The sequence below is a fragment of the Carettochelys insculpta genome, chromosome 16 (assembly GCF_033958435.1).
Source record: "Carettochelys insculpta isolate YL-2023 chromosome 16, ASM3395843v1, whole genome shotgun sequence".
Classification (NCBI taxonomy): Eukaryota; Metazoa; Chordata; order Testudines; family Carettochelyidae; genus Carettochelys; species Carettochelys insculpta.
Window position 1 is genome coordinate 768,800 of NC_134152.1, and position 20,175 is coordinate 788,974.

Genomic DNA, 20,175 nt, shown 5'->3' on the forward strand with positions numbered 1-20,175 from the left:
TTTAGACACATTAGTTTTAGGCTTGCCCAGATGTTTGGACATTGAAGCCATGTCATGCGACCTCTGGGGTGTGTTAGGTGATGGCAGCCCTGGCAAACTCTTGTCTGGAGCACTCATAAGTAACAGAACAGGCTTGGAGTTGTGGGATCCCCCTCTGTTGGGTGAGGGGGATTCCTTGTTAGCATCTACATTTACGTTCTTAGATTGTTTAGAGGTTTCAGAGCTTGCAGCTGGAACAGCGCCAGCTATGAAAGTGGAATGTGAGTCTTATTTTGTTTCTGTTTTACACAGGGACCTGAGATCCCAGCATGTGAAGGGTGGCTGTGGAGTTTTTCAGGAGCTGCGTCTACACGCGTCGGGCGCTATTTCGAAGTTAACTTCGACATTAGGCGGCGAGACGTCGAAGTCGCTAACCTCATGAGGAGATAGGAATAGCGCCCTACTTCGACGTTCAACGTCGAAGTAGGGACCGTGTAGACGATCCGCGTCCCGCAACGTCGAAATTGCTGGGTCCTCCATGGCGGCTATCAGCTGGGGGGTTGAGAGATGCTGTCTCTCCAGCCCCTGCGGGGCTCTATGGTCACCGTGGGCAGCAGCCCTTAGCCCAGGGCTTCTGGCTGCTTCTGCGGCAGCTGGGGATCTATGCTGCAGGCACAGGGTCTGCAACCAGTTCTCAGCTCTGTGTATCTTGTGTTGTTTAGTGCAACTGTGTCTGGGAGGGGCCCTTTAAGGGAGCGGCTGGCTGTTGAGTCCGCCCTGTGACCCTGTCTGCAGCTGTGCCTGGCATCCCTATTTCGATGTGTGCTACTTTGACATGTAGACGTTCCCTTGCTGCGCCTATTTCGATGTTGGGCTGAGCAACGTCGAAGTTGAACATCGACGTTGCCGGCCCTGGAGGACGTGTAGACGTTATTCATCGAAATAGACTATTTCGATGTTGGCTGCACGTGTAGACGTAGCCAGGGAGTGCAAGGAAGTGTCTGTGGATTCTGCAGAGTTTTGGACCTTCAAAGTGGAAGGGATCTTCCAGTCTTGCCTGATCCACCTTTGGGAGACCAGAAATGCGGAGCCAGGAGGCTGTCTTCATAATCACTGCCCGGGAATGTGCAGCGTTGTCAGCGGACTCAAGGGAGGTCTGTAGGGCTGTCCTCACTATGAATGAGCCCTCATTACTACTGGCTGTAAATTGCTCTCTTTTGTGATCTGGAATGTATTCATTAAAGGTAGGCTTTTGTTCAAATGTGTGCACGTATATTTCACCAGCAATGCTGTATAATTTGATATAGATAGCTGGAGGAAAGCAAAAGAGAAGGTCTTTCTACCCATGCTATCAAGTTGCTTCTACTCTTATCAGGAGGAGCATATTTAGTTAAAATTGGTTTATCCCTACTTGACAGCAGCATCCATAAGGGAATAAGTAAGGGTGTGTGTAAAGAGGAACTCCACACCCCCTGAGTTGACATGTGTCACTGCCTGGAACCAGTGGATTATACTCTTTATGGGTCATCTTCTTGCGCAACTTAGAGAATGCTACGTTCCCTTGGGACAAGTGGTTGAAAAGAATGCTTTTTTGCGACAGACCTTTGAGACAGGCTGAAAAATTAGTCCCATCTTTAGGGAAGTTCTTCCTAATCTCCCAAATAGGTCTCAACACAAGGTCTATGGAGTTGGCTCTGCCATCAGTGAAGTTGGATGTAGTAGCAGCAGGAGGAGAACTCCTTGCTGATTTGGGCCAACATATGTGGGAACTCTCCAGCCTTGGTCCAACTGTGGTTTCAAGGCCATCCCCAGGAGATGCTTCCCGAAACAGTGCTCAATCACGTGTACAGCTGGGGAAAGACTGAGAAACACTGCATCTGGCTAGAATGAGAGCTTCAGAGACAGCAGCGGTGGTCATTGCAGAGACAATCACTGGTGGTCATTGCCGATTGAGAACAATGGTGGACAGGTGAAGTTTGAAATTCTGGGCATAGTCTGGTACTTGACTGTGGTCGGAAGAAAGTGAGAGGGAAGTCACTGGTCTCTATTCTGAACTGCTAGAACTACAACTATATACAATTAAAGATATCAGAGCTGCATCAGAACTAAGGACACTGGAGGTTCCAATCCAGACCACGTGGTGGTGAAAAGAAACAAGAGATACAGTTGATCTACCCTGCCCCTTTACCAATTCCAACAGAAGCACAAGGTGAGTTGGGTGCATTTGCAGACCACCAGACACTTCTTCCAAATTATTTCATTCTTGATGCATGCATAATCCACAGGGGCATACAAAAGAAACCATCACTCAAAGAAGAACAAGTTGTTACCAATTCAACAAAACCTGATGGGACATTTCAAAAAAAAGATCAACTAGTTTTTCCAGCTGGGAGAGGGGTAGTTCAGTGCAGGGAGCACTGGCTTTGTAAACCCAGGGTTGAGAGTTTAATCCTTGATGGGGTTCTGAGGCAGGTTAGATTAAATGCAAAAAAATGTGTCTGGGATGGCTATTAGTCTCCTGCACTCACAGCAGGACCTGACTATGACCTCTCGAGGTCTCATCCAGTTCTAGGAGTTCTAGGTATGTATATCCCCATGTTTCAAGAATTACACATGTAAAAAAGACAAAACTTTGGCTTCCCCTGGTGAACTATAACTAGCAAAGTGCCACTGAGATGGCACTTTGTGTTAAGGTGATGTAGCTTTGAAGCTCAGCTGTACCCTCAAGCAGCTAACAAGCTTCTTCCAATGTAATATCAAGTCTGAACACTCCTTGTTGAAATGCCTCCCAGAAGATGGTGCTTTTTAATATTCCAATCAGTTATTTTTTGACCAGCAGATTTTAGTGCTCACTGGGACCTGGGTGAGACTTCTGTTCAGTGGTCTTTGAAAGAGGATGTGCCTGTGTGCAGTGCCCACTGCTGGCCAAGCACAACTTCACAGAGCCCTGTATCATTTCCCCTCCTAGGGCTCCTTATACGCCATACAGGCTGTCTCATGGTTAACATCATCCTTTCCTAGAACTGGTTCAACAACATACAATTCACAGCAATTTTCCAAGTCCCACAATAAAATCTATCACAACACAAAAATTCATAGGCAGACAGGTCTGGAGATCTTCTCTCCCAGTCTATTCTCCACCAAGGAACCACTCTCTGCACTTCCCAGCTGGAGCTCAGCCACCTTCAGTTCTGTCCTCCTCTGGATCAGAAAAATCAGCAGGCAACTCTTGTCTAGGTTCCCTTGGTCCTTCCTTGATTACTCTGGGTCTCCTGCGGAAACCTCCTTCTCTCCACAGCGTCTGCCACAGCTGCCTCTGTGCTAAACCCTTATTGATGTTGAGACACATCTGTCAGCAGCCCACCTTCCCCTGCAGCTGTCTCCTACCTTACAAAGCCCAGGTGCTAACCCTTAAGTCCAACTGGGCAGCAGCAGGCACAGGTACACTGGACTTTGTGCTCCCTCTTAAAAGTGCCAGTCACCTGCAACTGTTTCACTTACACTGATCGTATCCAGGTGTTGTCGGAAGGTCAATTCTGCTTCCTTGCTAGGCAAAAATAGCTTTCCATGTCGGCTGTTGGGTGGTAGAGTCGTAGGAACTGCAAAGAGCCCACCATCTGCATCAGCTCCTCCGGAACTCGAGGGACCAGGTGCCAAGAGAGGTCTATGGGGGTTCCTCACACCTGGAAGATTTTAATCAAATCATTTAACAAAATAAAAATGAAGGGAATTTAGTAGATGGAGAAAAGGACAGGAAGTCAAGACTCCTGCATTATATTCCTAGCTCTGCTACTGACTCACAGTGTGACCCTGAGCAACTCCGTCTTTGTGCTTCAGTCTCCCTGTCTATATAACAGGGATACACTTAACTACTTCACAGGGATGTTGAGACTCATTCACTTGCTTTAAGATCCTTGGATGAAAGGGAGTTAACAAAAGCAATACTTTAACACAGACACGGACATCTATGGATCTAATTCAGAGTTTCACACAACTATACCAAGTAACGTATCTTTTTATAATTATTGAAAGAGTTGAGTGCAGATTTCCCAAATAGTAAACATACATGGACTTGAATTCACTCACAAAAGAAGCGTAATGCAAATATGGGCTCAGTATCCAAAAGTTTTATATTCTAAATTTCTGGGAGGGAGGGAGGGAGGGAAGGAGAGGGAGGAGGAAAGAAAGAAAGAAATGTAAAGTATGAAATATAATTGAACAGCAAAGTAAACACAAAGGTCCAATTCCTACATAAGATTTCAATGACAGCAAATTGAGAGACCAGTCCTCAGTTCACTAGCATCATCACACCACTACTTCCAGCAGTATGAGGCAATATATTTTTGCATAATAAGGTTATCATGATTTAGTGAGCTAATTTCTTTAATAAATTAAATGTAAATGGAAACTATCTTGGTTTGGATAACAATGCAGTGTGTCACACTCTAAGCATATAAGCAATTTTGAAAACACGAACTGGGAAGTTAAATTTATTCTGTGCTTATAAAAATGGGCCTTTATATAACAGATTATTATAATGCAGAACTCTTTATGTTGGAGTGTTTCGAAGAACATTAGCCCTGATTTACCTAGCGTGTACTCGATAAATTTCTCCCATTTTACAGATGCAGACACTCAGATATACATGAGATAAAAGCCTAGGGCCAGATTTCAAAAGAACTCAACATCCACTAGTCTCCAGCTCTTTAAAGCAATAACTACAATTGTGAATGCTGAATTCTCCTGAGAAATCTATTCCAAGATTTTGAAGAGACATTGAGCAATACAGTTCCCATTGACTTCAATTAAACAGTTAAAAAAACATTCACAGTAATTTGCCTAAGGCCACACAACAAGTGAGTGGCGGGATTATGTTCAGTTAACTCGTCCATACGAATTTTTTTTTTAAATAAATCACCTAGATGTTTCAGTTACAAACCAAGAGAACAAAGCCCAAATGTTTTGTGATGCTATTAGTTACCAATTTTATTTAAACAAAACTGACAGCATGAAGTAGTCTCTTACATAAAGTACAAAAAAGAGGTGTCAAATGTACTGAGATTAAATAAGATTAAATTTTAACTTTTTAGTTCACGCTGTACCTCACCTACTGCTCTGTTCTCTTTTCTTCTGCAGTGTATAATCCCTTCTTTTCATCCTGGCATCCTTTGCAGGTGCTCTGAAGCTGCCTGATGCTTAAGGCTTTCAATTCCTCAGAGTATGCACAAACTGACTTTCAAATTTTTATTTTCTATTGGAAAAGCTAACTCAATTTAGCTATAAGAAGTCATTAGCAGCCAGAAAGACTCTGTATAAAAAGCACTGTGAAAAACCCTGACTAGAAGGCCCATTTCTAAAATCCTGACCATTTGTTTCCTAGTAGCCATTCTATTGCAGACTTAATAGCACTTCATGCATAGATCAGAGGGAATTTAATTGTGACTGTCGTGGCACTCATGGGCCCCAGGCACCTTGGTTCAGCTCACAATCCTGCAGATAATCTGGGTACTGAGGTATGGGCCCCAGGTGCCCAAGCCACAGTTCATACTTCTGTCCCTTGGCTGAAGGGGAGCTGGAGTAGGTGTCCCCTGGACCACCTGGGTTGGGTAAGCAGTCCTCCCTAGTTGCTGGCTAACGCCAAGGTCATTTGGCTGGAGGGAAGCCCAAACACCCCCTGTGAGCACTATTCACCTCCCCTAGTATCTCTGGCATTGCTGGAGTTCTTTCTCTCAGCTCTCTAACCCTCTGTCGCTTCCTCCTCACCTGCTATTGTCTCCTCACCTCAATCCACTCCAACTTCCTCTTCAGCTGCAGGGGCAAGAGCAAAGATGCGTACATCTGATGGATGCGCGTGAGAGGAGAAAAGCAACAGCAGCAGGCCACACCAACAGAGCCAGGACTATTCCCTTGCCCCTGTTGTGAATGCCCACATCATTCAAGGCTTGGGATCCTCAGCCACATGCGAGTCCACGACGAATGAGCCCACGTAAGCTCAAGACGTCATTGTTGGCCACAAACAGACCAGACCATCGAGAGGTATATTCCTTGCAATTAGCAGGTGTGAATGATGCAGGCTAACAGACACTTAGATCTTTCTAGTTATATGTGAGAATAAAGCTATAGTGAAACAGGCTTTTTTCTTTTGCCTCTCTCTCTGAAGGATACAAAATATATCTCATTTTGAGCTGTGTGAACACTGAATTTGCTGTTTCACTGACAAGGGCACCAATTCAGATTTTGGTGCAGGGAACAACATTAACTAGGATTCCAAGAGCTACTTTGGCACCTGAAAACTCTAGTTTCATTGCAGATAACTTAGAAATTAGTGACAGGACCATTCTAGTTAATTTTATATAAAGAAAGAAAATTAAATAAATATAAGACTGCACTAGGCTCTTCTGGTCTAGAGCCATCTTGCTCACTAATTGCTTCAAGGACAGATGTGGGTTCATGCTGAGTGGCCTGTATTGTTGGCCAACACAGAGATTGACATGTACTCCACCAACATACCACCCACCAGGTATGTCTCCTTCAGCTACCACCAGTAGGTATCTCAACACCTGACTGTTACAGTAATGCCCCAAGACCTTAATCAGTAGGAGTCTCCCATTGTGCTAAGCACCATGCAGCCCACTAAGGTGCCTTATTTCCCACCCTAGATCTCAGTCTAATCTTTGTAATTCCATATGGCAGGCAGGCAAACATTATTTCCATGTTACAGAAATGGTAACTGAGGCACAGCTTCTAATACAGAGGTTGCCCCCCCCCCCCCACACACACACACACACAGAGTTCACCTACAGCATTCCCACATGTAAATGTTTTACTGAGGTGGACAGTTTCCAGGAACCAAACCAAACCAAAAAATAAAAAAAACCTGCATATAAGTAACCTCTCCCAGGTAATTTAGCAAGAGTCACTACATGTGTCTACCATTTGTCAAGAATGAATCATCATTTCCTCCCAACCAACCACAGAATCATAGACAATTAGGGTTGCAAGAGACCTCAGGAGGCCATCTATTTCAAATCCCTGCTCTAAACGGGACCATCCTAACTAAATCATCACAACCAGGGCTTTGTCCAGAAACACTACTGCAGAACAAACCAGGTGCATTATGGGTATGGTTAAGATTTCATCATGGTTATTTAAAATGCACAGAACCCTGACACCTGTCTCTATTATTTAAAAAACAGCAACAAAATGGGGCTGACAGTAGGGTGAGAGCTGAAACGCTGCTGAGAGACAGCAAAGTGCGGGTCAGAATCCACCACCTGTAGCAGCTGGGGCTGCAGGGGCCACCTGTGGCACCAACAGAAAGCGTCACAATGGTCTCTTGAAGTCCCCAAATCCATGACCTCTGTGACATAATCGTAGCCTTAATTATGGGAAGGTTTCCTCTGACAGAAGAAACACTGAGTTAGTGACTTGGTGTACCAATGATTCACTGAGGTCACTTCCACAGGTGCTCACCTGAAGAGCTGGAACTAATACTGGGAGAAAAAGCCTTGTTGCGAAGAGCAGATTGGTTTCGGGCACAGCTTGGACTCCTGGAGCTGATGGCAATCACCTTCCCAGGAGGAGTCAGTGATTGCTCTTCTTGAGCAGGCTTTATTGGGGATGTGGCGACAGAGTTCATCTCAGGGCTCTGAAAAACCAAGCATAATTGTTCAGAATGCTGCCAGAACTTCACAATCCATTCTTTAACAAATCCTTTTCCCAGGAAAAAGTCACTAAGAACTTACTCATTATAGTAAGACTGACAGCATGTTTCTGCATTTGGTTCATGTATATCACATGTGAAACTTTATTATTTTGTTAGAAGTAAGTTGACATTTAATAGGCCTCATCACCGTGCCAACTATTTGGGATCTTGTCAGAAAAAGCCATAGCAGACAGAGGACAAATACTTTCTTTAAAATACAAAAAGGTCTCCTTTTGAGGTCAGTAGCAAAACTGACAATTTAATTAGGGCATAATCAACAACAATCCAGTTGCCTCCTTTTGATGCAAAGATATGTGGACAACAAAATCTGATTGTAAAATAAGCTATTATGACTTGCATCAAAGGTAATTCGATCTAAAATACTGACATCCTATTTTCTTATTTCAGATTGTATTATAGCAAATAAAATCAGAGCCACACCATTCTTTGTTCATGTTCTGGACCTATAAAGTAGGATGTTTGCTAGCAAAAGCTGTATTCTTAAAGAGCCTGTCTGCAACCACAGGCACCAAATTACCTTCCACATGTGACTGCAATGCAGTTTACTACTGTTTGTTTTGTGCTGATAATCTTCATTAATCAAAAAATCAAAGCATTTCGCCATTCGGGCTTGGTTATATATAGCCTTATGGAAAGAGGTAATCGATGCATCTTTTGTTAAACCAGATATTTATCTGTCATCTCAGCAGCATGAATTATCCAGGCAGGCCATGCTGAATTACAGTCTGAATCAGCAATGGCTCAAGCTGCTCCTGAAGCTCACAACACCTAACCTGCTATTAATAAGAAGTTGTTCCAGAAAGAGCTCACTGGGGCACTCTGCTGACAGGCTTGCAGTGCACTCTCCCAGCTGGGCTCCTGCTGTAGTTGCACTAGCAATACCACAGATGCAGCCAGGTGAGGCAAGCAGGTGTGAAATGGAGCAGCTGGGGCACCCTGTAGGAGGAAGACAGAATGCTCCCAGCTGAGCTCTTTGGCCATCTCCGCCTGCTCTGTTGCCCTTCTCTTGCTGGACACTGTGCAGCAAAGGAAGAAGCCAGGGGAAGGGAACAGAAGACCAGATGGTGTCTTGCACTGCCACTTTCCCTGAAGCAATGCCCCAGGCAGCCAGCACACAGCTCCCTTGGGGTAGCGAAGTAAACAGGATCAGCAGGGCAGGGACACATCCACTGGGACTGCGCCAGTCCCCACTCCTCCTACACACACAATCCAGCCTCTGGCTCTGACTGACTCCGGCACCCCTCTGCCATCAACCAGTACCTTGCCCTGCACCCCTCCGACATACCACATCTTTGCTTTGAACCCCTCAAGATACTCCTACACTCCCCACATAACCAGCCCCCTGTCCTGAAACCTACATCCCCCACAAACCCTACCCTGAGCCTCCCCACACTCCAAGCCCCCTACTCTGACCCCTGCACCCCACAAACACCCCATCTCCTCTGCCAAGCCCCTCACACACCCTAACCAGACTCCTGAACCCCCTCCACATCCCCAGCCCCATGTCTTGACTCCTGTGCCCCCCCCACAACCATATCCCAGCCCCCTGACCTGAGCCCCCTGCACTCCACCCCACACTTCAAATTTCTTACAGTTACTGTTGTATTGCAACCCCGCCCCCCCACCCCGCCACCTGCCAAACTGCTGCCCAAAGGCCCTGCCCCCAGGGGATTCTGACTGGACAGCATCTGTAAGAAAAGAAAGGTTACTCACCGTAGTAACAGTGGCTCTTCGAGATGTGTCCCCGTGGGTGCTCCACATTAGGAGTCAGGCTCGCCCGGCGCCGCAGATCGGATCTTCCAAGCAGTTTCTGCCGGACCGCGCATGCGCCGGCGCACGCCGCTCCCTTGCACGCTCCTGGCCACGTGCGCGATCCGGTCCCCGCCAGTTCCTCGACCAACCGCCTCGGATGCTCCTGCAAAACACTAAACAGAGATCCGAAGCGGGGAGGATGGGCGGGTAGTGGAGCACCCACGGGGACACATCTCGAAGAACCACCGTTACTACAGTGAGTAACTTCTCTTTCTTCCTCGAGCGTCCCCGTGGGTGCTCCACATTAGGTGACTACCCAGCAGTAACCCACGATAGGAGGTGGGTAATCAGATTATGTACAGCTTGTCCCCGAGAGGACTGCTGCAGAGAGACGGGTATCCTCTTGGAATACCCTGTGAAGGGCGTAATGTTTGGCGAAGGTGTCATAGGATGACCAGGTCGCTGCTCTGCAAATGTCTTTTAGCGCAACGCCCTTGAAAAAGGCTGTTGAGGCCGCCACCGCCCTAGTGGAGTGAGCCCTGGGCGTGGCCAGTAAAGGAGTCTTCTTGAGTTCGCAGCACATTTTTATGCAGGATACGATGTGCTTCCAGATTCTCTGCGAAGAGAGACCTTCTCCTTTCGATTTGGGAGCGAGAGAGACTAGGAGTCTATCCGTTTTCCGGAAGGACTTGGTCCTGTCTATATAGAAGGCTAGCGCCCTCCTCACGTCCAGGAGGTATAGGCACGCCTCTTTGTTAGAGTTATGAGGCTTTGGATAAAACGAGGGTAAAACAATAGGTTCGTTAATGTGAAACTCAGAAGAAACTTTAGGAACAAGTGTCACCGCCTCCTTGGAAAAAACAGTGCAGGGTAGCGTTGCCATAACTGCCGCAAGCTCGCTCACCCTGCGAGCTGACGTGATTGCGAGAAGAAAGGTCGTCTTTATCGTAAGGAGGCGGAGGGAAACCGTGGCCAAAGGCTCGAACGGTGGTCCCGTTAGCGCATTAAGCACCAGGTCCAAGTTCCACGAAGGTGGAAGCGGTTTCTGAGGGGGGTATAGGTTTACCAACCCTTTGAGGAACCTGGTAACCATGGGATGGGCGAACACCGTGTGCCCTTCCTCTTCGTGTCTGAACGCCGAAATGGTGGCAAGGTGGACCTTTAACGAGGATAGTGAGAGTCCTCCTCTCTTGAGGTCCAGTAAATACTCTAATATTACAGGTATAGGCACCGAAAGGGGGGCTAGCTGTCTGGTAGAACACCATGCCGTGAAGCGAGTCCATTTCTGCTTGTAGGTCTTCCTGGTGGAAGTCCTCCTGCTACTTTCTAGGACTTGTTGCACTTCCTCCGTACATGTGCTCTCTAGGGAGCTGAGCCATGGATTAACCACGCTTGTAGTCGCAGGCCTTGGGGGTGCGGATGCACTATGGACCCCTGGGCTTGCGTGAGCAGATCCGGCGCCACCGGAAGGGGCATCGGTGGACGGTCCGACATGCACAGGAGTAGGGGGAACCATTGCTGTCGATCCCACGTTGGGACTATCAGGATCGTTCGGGCTCCTTCCCTCCTGGCTTTCTGCAAGACTTTGTGGATCAGCACTGTGGGAGGAAAAGCGTAAAGCAGGGGGCCCCTCCACAAGATCGCGAATGCGTCCCCCAGGGACCCCTGTCCCAGTCCTGCCCTGGAGCAGAATCGTGGGCACTTCTTGTTGTGTTCAGTGGCAAACAGGTCTATCTGGGGAAAACCCCATGCGTGAAAAATCGGTCGTAGCAGATCAGGACGGATCTGCCACTTGTGCGTGAGTGCAAAACACCTGCTCAGCTGGTCTGCCTTCACCTTGTGAATGCCTGGTAAGTACGAGGCTTTTAAAATTATATTGTTGGCGATGCACCAGTTCCATAACCGGACCGCTTCCGCACATAAGGCACGGGACCGAGCTCCTCCTTGCCAATTTATATAAAACATGGTGGAGGTATTGTCTGTACTGATCCCGACTACTTTGCCTTGTATATGGTCTCGAAAATGTCTGCAGGCGTTGAACACTGCTCTGAGCTCCAGTATATTTATGTGCAGTAACTGCTCCGTGGAGTACCACAGCCCTTGAGTCACCTCTTCGCCCATGTGTGCTCCCCACCCTATGAGGGAGGCATCTGTAGTAAGAAAAGCCAATATTTATGGTTGGTGGAAGGGTACCCCTGCTAGCAAGTTCTTGGGGTTTACCCACCATTGCAGGGATTTGTGCACCTCTGCTGTGGGTGACACCACCCTGTGAACGGTGTGTGTTGCTGGTTTGTATACGCTCGCCAGCCAGTGCTGCATGCTGCACATGTGTAACCTGGCGTTCTGTACTACGAACGTCGCCGCGGCCATGTGGCCCAGCAGCTGTAAGCACGTCAGGACCGGCACCGTAGGGCTGAAGGTGATGACCTGCACGAGGGAGCCGATGGCCCGAAAGCGAGTCTCTGGTAGATACACTCTAGCCGTAATAGAATTTATGCGTGCCCCTATGAACTCTATGTCCTGTGTGGGGTCTATCTTTGATTTTGCCAGATTGATAACCAGGCTGAACGAAGAGAACGTGCCTGCTGTGACGCGTATCATGCGTAGTACCTCCTCCTTCGAGGCCCCTTTGAGTAGACAGTCGTCCAGATACGGGAATATAAATACCCACTGTCTGTGCAGGTAGGCTGACACCACTGCCAAGGTCTTGGTGAAGACTCTGGGGGCCGAGGAGAGGCCAAACGGTAGGACCTTGTATTGAAAATGTTCTTTGCCTACCATGAACCAGAGGAATTGTCGGTGAGCTGGATGGATAGTTATGTGAAAATACGCGTCTTGTAAGTCGAGGGCTGCAAACCAATCTCCATCGTCCAGTGCCGTAAGGATGGAGGCGATTGTGATCATCCGAAAGCATTGCTTGCGCAGGTAGCGGTTGAGGCCTCGAAGATCTAAGATGGGCCTCCAGCCTCCTGTCTTTTTCTCCATGAGGAAGTACCTCGAGTAGAACCCTTTCCCTTGCAGTTGCTCCGGCACTCTTTCCACTGCCCCTATGAGCATGAGATGGTCTACCTCCTGCTTGAGCCTCGCTACGTGGGAGGCCTCCTGGAGGTGGGGCCTGGGTGGAGGTCGTGGCGGCGGGAGCGACTGGAAGGGGATGGCGTACCCCGTGGCTATGATCTCCAGCACCCATTTGTCTGTGGTGATCCTTTGCCACTGGTCGTAGAATGGTCGGAGGCGATGGTGGAATAACCGCTTCGGATGACCTTGTGCGATGGTAATGATGGCGCAGCCCTGGATCTGTGTGTCAAACTTGTGACCTTTGGCCCTGCCCCGAGGACACACGGCTCTGTTGGGAATGTCGCCTGGGAGTTCTGTACTGCTGGTGCTGTTGATGTCGCCCTTGCTCGTAACCTCTGTGGTACTGGGGACGCTGTTGCTGGTACTGGTACCGTCTTTGTTGAAGGTAGTACTTTTTCTTTCTGTATGGAGGGGTGTAAATCCCCAGGGTTCTAAGTGTGGCTCTTGAATCTTTACTGGAATGAAGGACCGAGTCAGTTGATTCAGCAAACAGCTTCTGCGAGTCGAAGGGAAGATCGACTATTTTTGCCTGCAGATCCCTCAGTATACCCGAAGTCTGGAGCCAGGACTCCCTTCGCATCACCACTGCCGTAGCTGTGGAGCGTGCTGCTGTGTCCGCAACATCCAGGGCGATCTGAACTCCCGTCCTCGAGGCCACGTAGCCTTCTTGCACGATGGCCTTGAGCACCGGTTTCTTGTCCTCTGGAAGCAAGTCCATGAGGGAGGTTAACCTACTGTAGTTGTCGAAATTATGGTTCGCTAAATGCACTGCGTAATTTGCCATTCGCAACAGTAGAGTGGAGGAGGAGTAGACCTTTCTGCCGAACAGCTCTAGCTTCTTGGCATCTTTGTCTGTTCCCCCTGTCTTGAATTGAGATGTCTTTGATCTTTGTTGCGACGACTCTACCAGCAAGGAATTAGGTTGTGGGTGGCTGAACAGGAACTCCATGCCCTTCGCCGGCACGAAGTATTTCTTATCCGCTCTCTTGTGGACAGGCGAATAGTTGCAGGGGTCTGCTATATCGTAGTGGCAGACTCCAAGATTGCTTCATCAAGCGGTATTGCTATTTTGGAGGAGGCCGGAGGTCTCAGATTTTTGAGGAGCTTATGGTGTTTCTCTTGCACCTCTGCTGTCTGGATGCCTTGCGTGAAGGCCACTCTCTTAAACAGCTCTTGAAACTGTTTGAGATCGTCCGGAGGATGGACGTCCCCCGGGGCCGTAGCCTCGTCCGGGGAGGAGAGCGAGGAACCACTAGGGTACGTCTCTCTGGACCCTTCCGGTTCCTGTTGGTGATGGTACATCCGCTCGCTGGAAGCTTGCAAGGGAAAATCTCCGGGTTCCATGACCAGTTCCCCCTGAGATACTTGAGTCTCTGTCCCCGTTCGCGATTGCCCTCGGGGATATGGGACCGTCTGTGGGGATCTTTCCCTGGTAGATTGCCGGTGGCGTCTATGCCCCACGTGACAGGGGCGACCATGGCAGCATGGGCACTGTTCTTGGGAAGGTGACCTAGACCACTCCCTTGGTGCATACCCTCTGCGTCTGGGGGAGCGAGATCGTCGAGAGACCTGGGACACTGGAGAGAGCGATTTGTGATAGTACTCCAGCGGCTCAAACCCCAGGAAGGGTGAAGGTGGTCCCAGCCAGGGCGAGGCTGGTTGTAAAAATGGAGATGGGGGCTCCGGGTAGGCTAGGGGGGACCCCTCCCTTCCGGTTGGAGTCTGCAGCATAAGCGGAGGGCTGAGAGAAAGCAACTCTGCAGCCCTGTCTGGAGAGGGGCTGCGGTGCCTTGTTTTCTGTGCAGCCTTCCCCCTCCCTTGAGGGGGTAGCTCCGCCCCCTGACGTGTAGGGGATCTCGGCCCCGTCCGTGCCGAGCTCAGCACGCTCATGGGCGGTGCCGCGCGGGCGGTGTCCTCCGGTGCCTGCAGGCTGCGTGCCTGCGTGCTCTGCACCGCCGGTTCCCCGGGGGTCGGTGCCACTGCTTGCGGTGCCGCCGGTACCGGCGCTTGTTTAGCCGCCGCCCTGCCTGCAGTGCGGGACGGCTGTTTGATCATCAGAGGCTGAGCCGCCTCCACGTGGCTCTCCGTGCCGCCGCCAATCAGCTGTTGTTGCGGCTGGGGGCTGTGTGCTCCTCCCGTCCCGTTTGCTGTTGCTGCTGGCAGCGATGGGGTTGGGGAGACTTTCCTCTGTTTTTGCGCTGATGGAGTGAGGGAGGCAGCTTTCCTTTTATGGGCCCCTGAGGGTCCCTCCTGCTGTGGCCGCTCCGGCACGTCTGGCTGGAGGGCCTTGTCGAAGAGCAGCATTTTAAGCCGCGTCTCCCTGTCCTTCCTTGCTCTGGCTGTTAATTTTGCACAGAAGGAGCATTTCTGCGTGACATGGGACTCCCCCAGGCACCTTATGCAGTGACTGTGCCCATCAGACGCTGGCATTGCCTCTCGGCAGGACTCATATTTCTTGAATCCTGAAGAGGACATTGTTGGTGAGTCTCTCAGTTGTTAATGGGGTACTTAGCACCTTCTCTGTGCTGTTTTGCCCCTCTCCAATAGCCTGCCGCGGCAGGAGGGCTAATGGCCCTAGGCTCCTGGCCTCCGGTGCTCCGCTTGTTACTAGGACTGGGCTGAATACCATCCCGCTTGTTGTTTTTTTTTTGTTTTTTTTTTGAAAATAACACCTGGCTAACTTAACAGTAGCCTAAGAACTTGAAAACTTTAAAGAAAAACAGTTAAAACCATTGAATACGCTAACTTGGCTGTAGCCTAGTCGGATTCCGTCTGCAGCCGACGGCGGTTAAGAGGAACTGGCGGGGACCGGATCGCACACGTGGCCAGGAGCGCGCAAGGGAGCGGCGCGCACCGGCACATGCGCGGTCCAGCAGAAACTGCTTGGAAGATCCGATCTGCGGCGCCGGGTGAGCCCGACACCTAATGTGGAGCACCCACGGGGACACTCGAAGAAGAATTTAAGTTACTTTCACCCACGGTCACAACTGACAAAACTGATCTCCTATGGAACTCAAGTGCCTCCAGGCAGAAATACTTGATGTTCCTTAGAGCCATATGATGAGCTACAGCAAGTTTAAAAGAATAAAAGTTTAGAGGGTTTCCAGATCTACAATGCTTGCCATTAAAAAGCAGGCATTCTGGAAGGAAATGCTTATCATCTGCCCATAATACAGTCAATAAACAAAGGTTTACTTTTTACTGTCTGTCAGTGACCCGAGCCACTTTAGAGGACAAACAAAGAAATGGTTGCACTAAACTTTAAGTTTTATTGTTTGAAAAGACTGTTAGTTTTTCCAGGACATTTCACTACCTTGCTAAAGACACAAATCAAGCTGAAATGTTGAGAATATACTTGCAAGTTAATTCCTCAAAATTCACTTGGCTTTATTTTATTTTATTTTATTTTTTAAGTTACTGTTCCTTTTCCTACTCTGGATCTTCTCACGTTTCATATATGACAGTCCTTGGACCAGGAGGTTGCTGGATATTCAAATATTCTAAACAATAGAGAGGTACACCTAGGAATGCATAACACTAAAGAAAACAAAATTAGATATTAACAAACAACATATATAGAGTACTCTATTTACCAACAGCAGCAGCACTGCACACCTCTACTGTATTTGCTGAATTTATTTATATTTACTTTCAATATACTGTACTTATGGAAAACGCAACTAAAATGTACTCATGGTAAATTGACGGTTATTTGAGAGTTCTGGATGGCACAATGCCAGATATGAAATAACAACTAGTCCTGTGGCACTTTATAGACTAACAGATTGTTTTGGAGCGTTACGTTTCGTGGACAAAGACCCACTTCATCAGACAAAGTGGGTCTCTGCTCACGAAAGCTGATGCTGCAAAAAAAATCTGTTAGTCTATAAGGTGCCACAAGACTTCTTGTTGTTTTTGCAGATACAGGCTAACATGGCTACCCCTCAGATATGAAAAAGTGTGCAGTACGCCTCCAGGTGTGAAGTTTTCTAGTGCTACCCATAGGAGAAGAGAGTGTAAGATGCCAGACCACCAGGGAAGCCAGAATGAAAGGTGACAGTATAAATCTAAAGCCACAATTCCACCAGGAATCAGTGTTCAGGGAGGAGCTGCTCAGGAATGCAATCTGCAAAAAAATGCTGATGTTTAATGAGCTTTGTCTGCTAGGATCACCTCCACTCCTTGATTGAGAGACTTGGTACTCTCCTCCTTACGCTTGCAAGTTAGAATCAGAAGTGAGTTCTAAAAGAGAAAGAGAACCAAGTGTCAACCAGCAAGCAGCAAGGCTGACAGCCATTGTGGGCCCTGGGACAAAGAAAGGGGGAGGGAATTCTGGCTCCGTGCGCCTGGAAGGGGTAGAACCAAGGACACAAGGGGTAAGCTGCCTGGGATGGTTCTCTAAAGTCTTCTTAGAGCTTACCATGAAAACAATAGGAACAAGCAATTGTCTCCAAAATCAAGGTCATGTATACACAGGGCTTCAATTCTAATTACTTACTGGTTTGGGGTTGACTTCTGTAGAGATGAGTTTTAATAGGCAGCTGAGGAGTCTTTGCTTCTGAAAGGTGGAAGATGTAGGAACAGTAATGGGTTCTGACGTTTCCTCCCTAGAATCCTGGGATTCTGGCTCTAACACAGCTAGCCAGTCATATTCCAACTGCAGCTTATTTGGCTTGCCCATCATGAGGTAGACTTCAGCCAATGTAAGGCTCTCAGAGGTTCGCAGGCTCCACCCCTCCTCTCTAACCTGTTGAGCAAGCCGGCTCGGGTCATCCTTGAGAGGCTTTGCAGAAGGTTGTCCCTGAGGCGGATGTGGAAATGAAGAGCTCAGCTTCTCCTGAGTCTCCTCCATTACTGCATCCTGTAAGTCCTTAATAAACGCATCAGGTTGTGGTCCCTGGCTGTGGCAAGCTTGAGTTTCAGATCTAGATGGGCCACTGCCAGGTGATGCTATCCCATCTCTTGCCAGCTGTGCAGAGCAAGGATTAGCTGCCTCTGTACTCTCAGAGGGAAGAGCCACAGGAGAGCTACTTCCAGCTGAGTCAGCAGGGCCTTTCCATTGAAGTTTGCCTGTGCAAAGACATTTCTCTGGGACAATTAGATCCTGACAGGACTTCAAATACCGAGGAAATGGATCGAGCAGAGAGAGCTCCTCCAGGTCAGGGATCTTGTTGCAAACACAAGCTGTGCTGCATGACGGTATCTTGGTTGCCTGATTATTGGCTTGCACCTCCTCATCCTCAGCACACAAAGCCATTGGGACCGGCTTCTCTAGACTCCCTCCTGGGTCCTGAAGTCCAGAAGGTGGTTTTTCGAGAGGGTCTGTGATGCTGACACAAGGAGGGCTTTCAATCAGGCCTCTCTCTGGGGAGACATCTCCAGGGCTTGCAGCAACTTCCACTGTAAGCTGAGAAGTTCTGCCTGGCTCTGTAGTGCTCTCTGTCCTTACACCACTCTTACCCTCAGATCCCCGAGGGTATTTTAGCTGCCCTCTGGCTGTCCCCTGCCCACTCTGTATGCCTAGGATTTGGGCAGGAGGCAATAAGTGAGTGTCCTTTGTGTTCTGTTTGCATTTGCCAGTTTCTTGCCAATGCACTGTACAGAAAGCCTTCGAGTGGACTACTCTGGACACTTCAGGGAGAGGGGTGAGTGTACAGTTCTCCCCTGGAAAAAGATGAAGCATCACTTTCTCTTCTGAGAGGCTGCCTCTTGCTTCTGAATCCCTGGAGTCCTGAAAATGCCGTTCTTCTAGTGTTTTACGCTACATATACTTTGTTAAAGATTACAATAATCTCTTACATATTAGCTGCAGCATCAGTTACCGATATCCCTAAAGTGAATATATGACAACCCAACTCATAGTTAAGAAATTAATCAGCAGGTCCTCTCTCTGGATAGATGTGTGTAGTTTGTAATAAGGACTTCCCTATACATTTTGAGAAAAAGAAAACCCAAAAGACAACAGCTCTTCCATGGACAGCAAGCTGATCCTACATTTTAGGACAAGGTGGCTAGTCTCAGCTTCGCTTATAGACTTGTAGTTTAAGATCAAAAGGGACAATTCCAGTAATTTAGTCTGACCTCGTTCCTAGCACAGGTTACAGGATTTACTTGAGTTAATTCCTGTTTAACACGAATATTTTTCCACAGCCATCTTGAATTAAAAATTACCAGTGACGGAGAACCCAACACAATCTTTGGCAAGTTGGCCCAAAAGTTAATTACCCTCACTGTTAAAAATGTGCAGCTTCAACTTTTAGCCACTGGATCTTGTTATACCCTTGTCTGGTAGGCTGAAGAGCCTTCTATTATCAAATTTCTGTTACTCATACAGGAAGTTACAGACTGCAATCAAAACACTCCTCAACCTTCTCTTGGACAAGCTAAATATATTGGGTTCCTTAAATATATCACTGTAAAGCATTTTGTTTAAAAAAACCTTTAATTAACCTTGCATCTTTTCTCTGAACACTCCCCAATTTTCCAACTATCTTGTGTAGCAGACGAATTCCATGCCAAATTCATTTAAATTAAAAATAAAAGTTTTCACTGATTGTGATATAAAAATGAACTCTGAAGTTAGTACCATAGTCCCATGTTATAGATTTTCACCTTGATACCTGCCTCCACATGTAATGTGCAACTGTGCAGATGCTGCAAGGCTTACAAATAGAAGGAAAAAAAAAGTGTGACAGAGCTAGGAAGAAGAGAACAGTTGGTATAAGTCTTTCTCCTAAGTTACAAAGATTAAAGTTTGGAGGTAGGGATAGTGAACATACATACTCAGCTGGGAAGGATTGGGATTGCAACATAAAGCCTCGAGTATGAAAGCAGAGGGAGGAGCAGAGGAAGAGGAGTGCAGTCACACCTGGGAAGTCATCAGAGACAAGAAGTCGTCTAGGGATAGGGTAAACCCTGAGATCCCAGAGCAAGAAGTCTGGCCAGAGGCTAGTGGGGGCAAAGTAGCCACAGGGAGTACAGGAAGCACCCACAGTAAATTCAGAAACTGGCAAGCATCACTAAGGCTGCACAAGAAGGTCCTCAGGACACAGCAACAGCAATGGGGGCTGAGGTGATGTGAACTGCTTAGGTACAGGGTCCGTAAGGCAGGCTGCCCACTGATTCCGTGACACATCTGATACAGTGACACTGAGCCCCAAGCTGGAGTAGAACACCGGCCAGAGAAGGCACTAGATCAGAGATCCTGTTGGACTTTGCAAGTCAAAGGGTGATATAAACAGGGACCTTAACAGACAATCAACCCACCAGAAAACAAACTACTACATAGCCAGCAGAACAGGCCAACCTATGCCCCGAGGGCAACTATCCCAGATCTAGTCACGGGGAGATATAATGGCAGCAATCAGGATCTTGCTACAAATTCTGCACAAGTTGCTTACCTAGCACAGTAACAATGGCTCTTTGACATGTGTTTCCCACATGGGTGCTCCTCTGTAGGCATATATGAATCCCTGAATAGTGTTCATTTGGCCTTCACATGCACTTCCCCCTCTTGGTGTGCTTCAAGGCTATCAAGGGCTGTGCAAGCAAACTGCCTCCAGTTCTGTGGTAGAGAAAGAGTGCCAAACTGAGAATGCTGAAATAGGGAAGAGGCGAGAGTGGGTGTTGAGGAACCCCGT

General features: G+C 48.1%; 1 protein-coding gene across 6 annotated transcripts in view; it reads right to left on the reverse strand.

Annotated features, from left to right (window-relative positions):
* Positions 1-20,175, reverse strand: part of CRAMP1 (cramped chromatin regulator 1) — a 107,044-nt gene that overhangs the window by 36,029 nt on the left and 50,840 nt on the right. For all 6 annotated transcript variants that reach the window (XR_012647724.1, XM_075010723.1, XM_075010722.1 and 3 more), the window contains exons 10-12: positions 17,034-18,296; positions 7,453-7,627; positions 3,481-3,662 (exon numbers count right to left, since the gene is read on the reverse strand). Coding sequence is in view for 5 of the 6 variants with exons in the window: in XM_075010723.1 (XP_074866824.1) it covers positions 3,481-3,662; positions 7,453-7,627; positions 17,034-18,296 (1,620 nt within the window). In the remaining variant the exon portion in view is untranslated. The remainder of the gene's footprint in view (positions 1-3,480; positions 3,663-7,452; positions 7,628-17,033; positions 18,297-20,175) is intronic.